The sequence below is a fragment of the Dendrobates tinctorius genome, unplaced genomic scaffold (genome assembly GCF_039654945.1).
Source record: "Dendrobates tinctorius isolate UK_male_01 unplaced genomic scaffold, ASM3965494v1 ptg000003l, whole genome shotgun sequence".
In the NCBI taxonomy this organism is placed as follows: Eukaryota; Metazoa; Chordata; class Amphibia; order Anura; family Dendrobatidae; genus Dendrobates; species Dendrobates tinctorius.
Genome location: NW_027361671.1, coordinates 91,100,117 through 91,112,290, shown reverse-complemented (window position 1 = coordinate 91,112,290; position 12,174 = coordinate 91,100,117). Strand labels below are relative to the sequence as shown.

Sequence of the window (12,174 nt, the reverse complement as noted above, 5' to 3'; positions counted from 1 at the left end):
GATATGACCACAGAAGTCAACCACATAAAACATTCATCCATAGAGAACCATAAGCAACACCGTGAGCCCTGGGCCAAATTATTGGCTGGAGAGCCTAATTGTTCACCCAAGGTTACATCAGATTATGAAGTAACTTCTGTATGCAAAACAGGTGTCAGGGATTAAGCTCTTGCCAAGTCAAAGTCTCATGGGATTTTTGAGAATGGAAGATATTACAAGGCCAGTGTAATGGGCCATATGAAAATCAACCAAATCATCCCTCCAATCAACCACTGCTGCACAACAATAGATATGGCATTTATGGGACATGAGGCCTACACTTCATTCTTTCTAATGTGCACAAGCCATTTTTTGTCAGGTGGACATTAACATTTATTTCCACCATGCACATAAAAAGCCCAATAAATTCACCTCCTCATCACCATATCGGGTACGTGGGCATGTCAATGGCCTAAACCACCCTATACCTGCAACCTCGGTGAGGTGAAGGACCAAAAATAACTGATAAACAGGAACTTGTGTTTCCCAAGTACCACATATGGTAATCCATACAAGCATCATGGCAACATAAACCACCCAGGAATCCTTGCCTTATTAGCATGTGCATTGCAACCGAAGATCCAGCTCCTCTAAAATGTGGTGCTTTGGATGTGAGTAAGCATTTTACACAAACCCATAATTGCCTTTCATGTCAGCAAAGGGGAAAAACCTAAAAACTAAATAGGCTGCTGAACAGCAAGTTTGGGGGATTGCAGAATAGGATCAAAAATGGTTCCCGTTTTATGATGACCATGGAGCTCTGGAATAATGAAGCCCCACATCATGTAAGCACACAAATGCAGTATGTATGGGAGCAGCTCAGCTCCCATCAGAGGCTGTGACGACCGACACAACATGGCATATGCCAGCCACAATTCTAGCATTGGATCTGTACCCTTGTGCCAGCATCAGTACATGTCGACACAACCCGGCTCTGCCCCTTCTCCAGAAAGGTAGCAATGACAGAAGGCAAACAGGGACTTTGTGTATGGCTGGTGTATCCATATGTAGCCACATACGATCCTGCATGTACGTGTGTGTGTGTGCGTGTGTGTGAAAGGGGTGTGACGTGCCCCCCTCTTTTTTTTTTTTCCTTCTTTTTACAAGGACTCCCGTCTATTTTGGAGGGAATATCTGGGGGATTATGCAATTGATAGCTGCAGAAATGTAGACGTTTCCCGTTTGCATGGCAGCTGACCCCTGCATGGAGAACAGGCTCCTCACAACACAACCGTGTATAATGCCTCGGCATACACTAGACACACGCCACCCGCCAGGGAGGGTCAAGCCATGAAAAGCCCGCCACCCATCATCATACATGGCGAGGTGGTGTAGCGGAGGGCATTCACACACAGGTGACATTACAGGGGAGAGAAAGCCCCTCCACACACAAAGAGCCGACATGTCCCTGCCCAGCTGGTATTAATATTGCAGCACTGGCACACCACGGAGCGGGATTTTCTGCACACATCCAGGGCTAGGACAATATGGAGGGATTTTTGTATTCCATGCACAGGGCTAGAATTCCTCCTTTGCAAGCCCTGGTTGCTATGCCAACAAACATTAAAACATGAACGACAGATAGGGGACGGGGGAGGGTAACCAGGAGATGCAAATCTCTTTTTAAGGAGGGAGGGGTGGTGGGGTTGAGGGTGCCAGGATGAGGTGAGGGGAAGGTGCAGCACAAGGCGGTGGGGGGGGAGGAGGGGGATGGGTGATGGAGCAATGGCAGCACATAGGAGCGCACACACCGGCCACAGCCGCTCTTACCAAAGATGCTGATTTGATTGTAGCGAATCGCTCGCGGCTCCGGTAATGAAGTGCCTGACTTTGCACTGACGGGGTAGGCCGCAGCTCAGGCCTGGGATCCCTGTGGTCCGCCTCATCCCTTATGAATGCATGATCCTGCAGGAAGGGGTGAAAAGCAGGAGAGAGGAGTGTGCGGCGGTCCCGGCTGCGGCAGCGTGTCTCTCAGCCCTCCGTCCGCGCCAGCACGGCTCGATGAGATGCATAGTTTAACGTGATTCCCCCACCTTCCCTCCCTCCCGCCCCCCCGGCCGTCTCTCCCCTCTCTCCCGCTGTCTCACTCCCCGTTGCCCCCCTCTGGTGGGTTGCTTTGCTTTTCCCCCTTTGCTCGGTGATCGCCGATGTCTCAGCGGCGGCGCCCGGGGCTCAGTCCCTGCAGCGGCCACCGGGCGAGGGGCGAGAGGAGAGACCGCGGCGGCAGCCCATTGCAGCTGGAGCTCGGCGGGGTCAGCTGATCCGTGTGTGCAGGCTCCTCCAGCACGGCAGCAGCTTCAGCAGCTCCACAATCCCATCCAGCCGGAGGAGGAGGCAGAGGAGGAGGGGACTGTGGAGATATATTTATTTATATCGCACACGTACACACTCCTCACACTCACACTGAAGCCACGAGCCGTGCCCGCCGAGCCGCGGCGCAGCCCCCTCCCGCTCCCCTCAGCGCCTCTTTTGTCTTTTAGTGCCGCCGCCGCCGCTGCTCTATTTTGGGCTTTGCCGTGCAGTCTCCGCCCCTTCTGGCTGCAATAGAGCTATGTGTGATTTTATGTGTGGGAGGGGGCCGCTGGCCGCGCAGTCTGGGTGCAGGGGGTACGGCGGCGGGCACGGCTCCTCACACCCCGCTCGTTCTAGCACTTTCCAGCCTCGCTGAGGAGGGATCACTCGCGGAGTGGGATTTTTTTTCTCTTTTAAAGAGACCGCACGATCTCTAAAACATATGTGACATTTGCACAGCTGAGAGGCAGGGAACACCCCCAAAATGGTGGCAGCCCAGGGATGGACCTGCGCCTTTTGTGGCCCTCCGACTACATGATGTGTGACCTAATAAATGAGGGGTCGGGCTATATAATAATCTTATGGGGCATCAGTAAGGAGCCCGGTGCCCATACACGAGGCCGCGGAGGACCAGGCGCTGCCCCAGTAATGGGCACTGGCCTCCTCCTCCCAGCAGAACATTGTGCTCATATCAGGCCATGTTCACACTGCCGGTTTTAGTTTTTTTTTGAGCTGGGCAAATCCAAAAAGAGGCAGCTCTTTTCCTGAAGACATCTTGAAGAGTTTCCATCCGGTGACGTTCTGTGCAGCAGAGTTTGGTGTCGCTTCCACCAGCATCTGCTTCAGGATTTTCCATCCCTCATGATTCAAAATCTCTTCAGGAAAAAAAGAAAGCCTAAAAAAATGTCCTCGTGTCCGGAGCAGAGTGGGTTCATCATCATCAACAACAATGCCTTGTGAGTCTATTCCGAGTGCCCTCTCGGGGTTTGTGCGCACGTTGTCTTGGGTCAGGTGGATTCCAGCCAAGAAACATTCTTTAGCGTGCACAAGTGGTTCTGACATTGCGGTGCACACCTTACGGCTTTCCAGGCTCTAAAAGTGGCTAAAAAGGGCTATAAAACAAGTGGGAGCCTCCAAACGGAAGTAGCCAAAAGAATATAGTTAAAAATAAGATTTGTGATGTCAAAGTCACCACAAAAATTACCTAAATGACAGCAAAGACGACTTCAGGGAAATCCAGTTTTCCTGAGGAGTCCGCTTCAGAAAGTCATCGGGTATGCCAGCGCCTACACAAAGTGTGCACATACCCCAAAAGAGGTTTCTGAGGAGGATTCGGGACCAGAACTACTAAAATAAAAGACTATGGGTAAACATGACCCAAGAAACGGCCCTGTTAGTTTTAGCCCATCAGAAGGGTCACTGGCTATTGTGGGTCATGCTGACCCTTACAACACATTTACGTGTATACTGGTGTCCAGACAACAATGAACTAGGCCAAAAAATGGACTGGGCTGAATGAGGGCAATTGTCACCATGATGATCTCCCACAAGAATCGCACCCTTCAGCCAATTAAGGTTGATTTGTCACAGGAAAAGCCCACCCTTCCTAAAAGGGTTTGCTCTGGTGTCCACCTCAGTGACCATTACTAGGACATTGTAACACTTACTATCAGTATGGCGCTATTGTTACATGGCCAGAGCTCTAGTAATGGACGGCCTACAAGATTTTCTTTTATGCACCTTTGGATTTTTTGGGGGGGGTTTGCTTACATGGGTTCTATACTTTGAGTTTGCCTTTAATTTAGTGATTTTTTTAACATATTAGTAAATCTCAAACATGAGATTTTAATTTTTACATTAATATACAAATTCTAAGGGTATGTGCACACCTTGCGGATTCTGCTGTGGATTTTTCTACACAGATTTTGCTAACTCCGCAGGTAAAATGACCTGCGTTTTACCTGTGGATTTAGTGCAGATTTCCCCTGCGTTTTTACACCTGCGGATTTCTATAAGGGAGCAGGTGTAAAAACGCTGCGGATTCAAATCCTCAGCAAATCCGCGCGGAAAATTCCGCAGCGTGTGCACACACCCTAACACTTTACCATAGGGCAAATTAAGATAAAAACCCATGTGCTTTAAAGTTGTAGATGTGTGACTACATATTTGGCATTAACAAGTCACCATGGTTTGAGTACGAGGTGAAGGCGGTTAAAAAAAAAAAAAATTGTCATTAAATGTACTTTACCCACAAATCAGCGCACACACACACACACAAATCAGCGCACACACACACACAAATCAGCACACACAAATCAGCACACACACACACAAATCAGCACACACACACACAAATCAGCACACACACACACAAATCAGCACACACACACACAAATCAGCACACACACACACAAATCAGCACACACACACACAAATCAGCACACACACACACAAATCAGCACACACACACACAAATCAGCACACACACACACAAATCAGCACACACACACACAAATCAGCACACACACACACAAATCAGCACACACACACACAAATCAGCACACACACACACAAATCAGCACACACACACACAAATCAGCACACACACACACAAATCAGCACACACACACACAAATCAGCACACACACACACAAATCAGCACACACACACACAAATCAGCACACACACACACAAATCAGCACACACACACAAATCAGCACACACACACACAAATCAGCACACACACACACAAATCAGCACACACACACACAAATCAGCGCACACACACACAAATCAGCGCACACACACACAAATCAGCGCACACACACACAAATCAGCGCACACACACACAAATCAGCGCACACACACACAAATCAGCACACACACACACAAATCAGCACACACACACACACAAATCAGCACACACACACACACAAATCAGCACACACACACAAATCAGCACACACACACACACAAATCAGCACACACACACACACACAAATCAACACACACACACACAAATCAGCACACACACACACAAATCAGCACACACACACAAATCAGCACACACACACAAATCAGCACACACACACAAATCAGCACACACAAATCAGCACACACACACACAAATCAGCACACACACACACAAATCAGCACACACACACACAAATCAGCACACACACACACAAATCAGCACACACACACACAAATCAGCACACACACACACAAATCAGCACACACACACACAAATCAGCACACACACACACAAATCAGCACACACACACACAAGTCAGCACACACACACACAAGTCAGCACACACACACAAGTCAGCACACACACACACAAGTCAGCACACACACACACAAGTCAGCACACACACACACAAGTCAGCACACACACACACAAGTCAGCGCACACACACACAAGTCAGCGCACACACACACAAGTCAGCGCACACACACACAAATCAGCACACACACACACAAATCAGCACACACACACACAAATCAGCACACACACACACAAATCAGCACACACACACACACAAATCAGCACACACACACACACACAAATCAGCACACACACACAAATCAGCACACACACACACACACAAATCAGCACACACACACACACAAATCAGCACACACACACACACACAAATCAGCACACACACACACACACAAATCAGCACACACACAAATCAGCACACACACAAATCAGCACACACACAAATCAGCACACACACACACACACAAATCAGCACACACACACACACACAAATCAGCACACACACACACACAAATCAGCACACACACACACACAAATCAGCACACACACACACACACAAATCAGCACACACACACACACACAAATCAGCACACACACACACACACAAATCAGCACACACACACACACAAATCAGCACACACACACACACAAATCAGCACACACACACACACACAAATCAGCACACACACAAATCAGCACACACACAAATCAGCACACACACAAATCAGCACACACACAAATCAGCACACACACAAATCAACACACACACACAAATCAGCACACACACAAATCAGCACACACACACAAATCAGCACACACACACAAATCAACACACACACACAAATCAGCACACACACACACACAAATCAGCACACACACACACACAAATCAGCACACACACACACACAAATCAGCACACACACACACACAAATCAGCACACACACACACACAAATCAGCACACACACACACACAAATCAGCACACACACACACAAATCAGCACACACACACACAAATCAGCACACACACACACAAATCAGCACACACACACACAAATCAGCACACACACACACAAATCAGCACACACACACACAAATCAGCACACACACACACAAATCAGCACACACACACACAAATCAGCACACACACACACAAATCAGCACACACACACAAATCAGCACACACACACACAAATCAGCACACACACACACAAATCAGCACACACACACACAAATCAGCACACACACACACAAATCAGCACACACACACACAAATCAACACACACACACACAAATCAACACACACACACACAAATCAACACACACACACACAAATCAACACACACACACAAATCAACACACACACACAAATCAACACACACACACAAATCAGCACACACACACAAATCAGCACACACACACAAATCAGCACACACACACAAATCAGCACACACACACAAATCAGCACACACACAAATCAGCACACACACACAAATCAGCACACACACACAAATCAGCACACACACACAAATCAGCACACACACACACACACACACACTATCATAAATTGGTCAAAATCCTCTTCCTCCTCCTCCAGTTGTCTGGCAGCAGGCGCCATATATACGAGTAGGCTCATACGTGGCAGATTTGTGGCAGACATATATGACTAAAAATCCATTTCTGACATCTGAACAGGGCTGCAAAATATCTGCCATGTGTGAACTTACCCTAGTTAGCAGTAGCCCAAAAAGTCAACAGTGCTGCTGCACTTGGGTGACCACTGCTCGTGAAGACTAGCCGGTTTCCTTTACTGCCCCGGGCAGAGATTCTGGAGCTATGAAGCAAGCATGCCATTAATTTTGGATTTGGGCCTATTTAAATATGGCATTCGATTTTTGCCAGGTCAATATGGTATCTGGCCACCAAACGAAGATTTTTTTTTTTTTAGCAGACATCCTAAAACACAAATTGCAGAACCAGAGGCCCTCAATCCATCACTGTCTTTGTGTCTTTTTTTTTTTTTTTTTGGGGGGGGGGGGGGTGTCTTAAAATTGTTCTAGTAGTGACTTCTAGGTTTTGCACTTTGCTATTTAATGTGTGCTCTCTTTTTTTTCCTCATTAAATATAAAATTTACTTAGTTTGGTCTTTTTTTTTTGTGGCCATGGTTAACAGCCAGATATTTTAGCCCAATTCATCATTTGGGATTTTCCACGATTTTATAAAAATATTGACAAATTAAAGACTAAAATGAGAAAATTCAAAAAGATCATATGACTGAGCTAGTAAAAAAAAAAAAGTGCAAAAAAGTAAACGTTAAACGATGAAAATCTTCAATATTGCTAAAATTTAGTCTAACCAGTTTGTGCCATTTTGAAGAAATAGGTGCTAAAAACAAATGAATACAAGACAAAAAAGTCACTTCAAAATAACTGCAAATGAGGAATTGGGGACCAAAGTATTGCAATTGTGTGATCATTTATAATGCACACAAAACGATTCCCCTTTCCAGATATTGTGATAGCCAAAACACTTAAACTGCACTGCAAAACACTTAAACGTGTGCTCATACCCTTAAAGTGGTTTTGAAACATTTTGGCAGGTCTTTTTTTTTTTTTTTTTTTTTAACTAAAACGATTTTTGCAGCTTTTTGATTGGACAGTGCCTAGTTCGGAGCACTTTCAGAATGGACAGGCACTTTTTTTTTTTTTAAGTCAATGCAAGAAAGCGGACGGCACCGCTGTTACCGTGCTAAGGTCCGTGGCTGGCAGCAGGCGGAGAGCTCACATCCAGGACTCCCGGGTGCCAGGACCTGTGGAAGCGCTCGAGTAGCGTGAAACGGCCGTAGTCAGCCATTTGACACACTCTCCTTCACATCTCCGACGTGACATGTAATTTAGTGTCAATAAACATTCATCATTATCCCGCAGAGTGCGACCTTTTTCTCTTGGAAACTACTTTTTTTTTTTTTTTACAAAGCCTGAAGTGAGAAAAAATACATCACTGAATAAGTGACAAGCAAAGTGGTTTTACTATCAAAATTAGTAGGAAGAGTATTTTTGCAGTGATTTTTCAGATTTTTTAGTGGATCCACGGGCAAAAAAAAAAAAAAATCCTTAAAAAAATGTGTGCATATGAGTTTGTCTGTGCATAGACAGTGATGCATGGAGTGCCCTGAAATTTAACTATTTCTAACCTCCATCTCCCACTCCTAAATCTGAATCCACTGACCAAGAAAAAAAACAACTTACCTTCTTGGGGACCAAGGAGGAGGTGGAATCAAAAGTGCAGCTGTAACTTTGCATCAAGCTCAGGTCTGGGCTCATGTCGTCCATGACTTCTTGCATGCTATTCACACTGCTGCTCTGGCTACCCGTGCTGACCGACATACTTGGTATGGAATGATTGCTGTCGAGGCTGTCCATTTTTCTGGTCACGCTTGTTGCGTGTTCACTGTCCTATAGGGGTTATTCAAAAATATTACCATTACCAGTCATATACATGTCTGAGCATTCACAGACATCATTGGAACCTTTTACTGGTAATGTATGCAAGTCCATATTCTGTAGAGTTTACACTTGCATAACTAAGCAGGTAAAACTAATTTCATTGTACAAGTCATAATCATGGAAAACTATCTTCTTAAAATCCACTATTGTAAAAGGGGACTACTGTATTTGTTACTACTAAGGGTCTCTACAATGTATACCATTGCAAGAGTGAAGCCATTAGTACATGGGGCTTTGTGTGAGCACAAAGTCCTGAGAATTACAACTTGGTAGACACTGTGCATTTGTTAAACTACCACCTATGTATGGATCATTACTATTCTACGTGCGGCAAGGCTTTGCAGGCAGCGGTTTATCTGTTCTCATAGTTGAGGTATGGACTTTCACCCATGAACAAACCCAACTGGGCCAGTACTCCACTAGTTCACTCCCTACATAAAGAACCATTGACACAAGGACAGGAGGAGAAGAAAAGAGCCTGCATGCAAGCAAGAAATTCAACTTGGAGGGGGGGGGTTATCTGTCTAGGAGAGCCTCTTCACATAAAGCAGATTTTTTTTTTTGTTGAAATTTTTATACCTGAAAATCCACAAGACACATCTGGAATTTTTTCAAAATGTTATTAATATATATATATACACAAAACAGTTGCAGGGATTTCTGGAATCTGACACATAAGATGGTACACAGACCAATGTTCTATTCACATCAGATGGTACACGGACAGCACACAGACCAATGTTCTATTCACATCAGATGGTACACGGACAGCACACAGGCCAATGTTCTATTCACATCAGATGGTACACGGACAGCACACAGGCCAATGTTCTATTCACATCAGATGTTACACGGACAGCACACAGACCAATGTTCTATTCACATCAGATGGTGCACGGACAGCACACAGGCCAATGTTCTATTCACATCAGATGTTACACGGACAGCACACAGACCAATGTTCTACTCACATCAGATGTTACACGGACAGCACACAGGCCAATGTTCTATTCACATCAGATGGTACACGGACAGCACACAGGCCAATGTTCTATTCACATCAGATGGTACACGGACAGCACACAGACCAATGTTCTATTCACATCAGATGGTACACGGACAGCACAGGCCAATGTTCTATTCACATCAGATGGTACACGGACAGCACACAGGCCAATGTTCTATTCACATCAGATGGTACACGGACAGCACACAGGCCAATGTTCTATTCACATCAGATGGTACACGGACAGCACACAGGCCAATGTTCTATTCACATCAGATGGTACACAGGCAGCACACAGACCAATGTTCTATTCACATCAGATGGTACACGGACAGCACACAGGCCAATGTTCTATTCACATCAGATGGTACACGGACAGCACACAGGCCAATGTTCTATTCACATCAGATGGTACACGGACAGCACACAGACCAATGTTCTATTCACATCAGATGGTACACAGGCAGCACACAGACCAATGTTCTATTCACATCAGATGGTACACGGACAGCACACAGGCCAATGTTCTATTCACATCAGATGGTACACAGGCAGCACACAGACCAATGTTCTATTCACATCAGATGGTACACGGACAGCACACAGACCAATGTTCTATTCACATCAGATGGTACACGGACAGCACACAGACCAATGTTGTATTCACATCAGATGGTACACGGACAGCACACAGACCAATGTTATTGAATAGTGCTGTTCAGAGAATAGTTTCTTCATACAGTTTGAACATTCATGCGAGATAAAAACTAGACTAAAATTGCAGTATGCAAAATTTTCTTCCGTATTTCGGATAAATGTTGCCCACTCAAGCCTATGCGTTTGCCAAATAAAATAAAATTTCGCTACCTATAAATAATCTGGTTTGTATCCAGTTTATACATATCCAGTGCAGTTCTTTGCACAGTAAACCATATTTGATCATGTCCATTTTAAACGGTAGATTTATGAAAACAGACGTCACATGAATGTAAAGAAACCGCTGCACGAATGACAATAACAATTATTTTTTACCCTGGATGAAAAAAAAAAAAAAAATCGGACAAGTTTATCATAGGCTCGTCTGAACACTGCCATAAACAAAAGGATTTTACTGGTTCAAATTGTTTGAGTTTAACAAAGCAAAACATAAAATGTAGCAGCGGGGGCATTGCAATGAGAATACTACAGAATAAAAGGTGTATTTTATTTCTTGATCATAGTTTATCAAACTTCTAAACCAGTATTAGGATGTTTTTTTTAAAAAAAAAAGGAAAAAATGTCAGCTATCTATGCTAAAAAATATAATTCTCCACACATACACAGAATCACTGACTGAACATGAGGCAGCAATCCTCAGAATACTGAACGCTAGAAAGTTATCTAAAAAGGTGCTTCAGACATGAGACCTCTCTAGCTTGGGCTATAACTTTACACTGAACTGATCGGTATTTGGGACATAATATAGTAGCACAGCTCCAGCCTTGGTATAGCTAGACGTCTTGCTTAGCATAATAACCATGCAGTGTAACAAGTTACACATATGATAAAAGTCCTAAGTGAAGAGAGGGCGGTCTGTTAGCTTTTCCCTAGAGAGACCATTTCTTGTACAGTCCATGCTAAAATATCTAATTAAATGGTCAACAGCCTATACTACACAATGGCAGAGAGCCAGGCCCATAAGTAATCTTGCAAACACATCTTGTGACCAATCGATAAGAATGGTGAAAGTATCTTGGACAGAACACTAAACAATGTTATAGGCAACATGAACATTTCTGATGTCATTTTATTACCCCAAAATAAAATCTGCTTCATTATTTAAATTGGAAAAAAAAAAAAAAAAAAAAAAAAAAAGGATACACCTCACTTGTGCCTTTACATAGTCCTGGCAGAACCAGTTCCAAACATTCTTCACATTTGTGAGACTAGGAAATATTCTCAAAGAAATTTTACAGGGCACTCAACAATTCACTTCCATTTCTAATTGAGATATTTCTCACATCTATAGAGACAGACCTATCAATCTATATACTGTACATACA

General features: G+C 44.5%; 1 protein-coding gene across 5 annotated transcripts in view; it reads right to left on the bottom strand.

Moving 5' to 3' along the window:
• Positions 1–12,174, bottom strand: part of TAOK3 (TAO kinase 3) — a 285,404-nt gene that overhangs the window by 138,317 nt on the left and 134,913 nt on the right. For 4 of the 5 annotated variants that reach the window (XM_073559574.1, XM_073559568.1, XM_073559579.1 and 1 more), the window contains 2 exons: positions 8,869–9,075; positions 1,810–1,944 (listed from right to left, as the gene is read on the bottom strand). In XM_073559574.1, coding sequence (XP_073415675.1) covers positions 1,810–1,944; positions 8,869–9,075 — 342 coding nt within the window. The remainder of the gene's footprint in view (positions 1–1,809; positions 1,945–8,868; positions 9,076–12,174) is intronic. The other variant, XM_073559596.1, reaches the window with a different exon arrangement.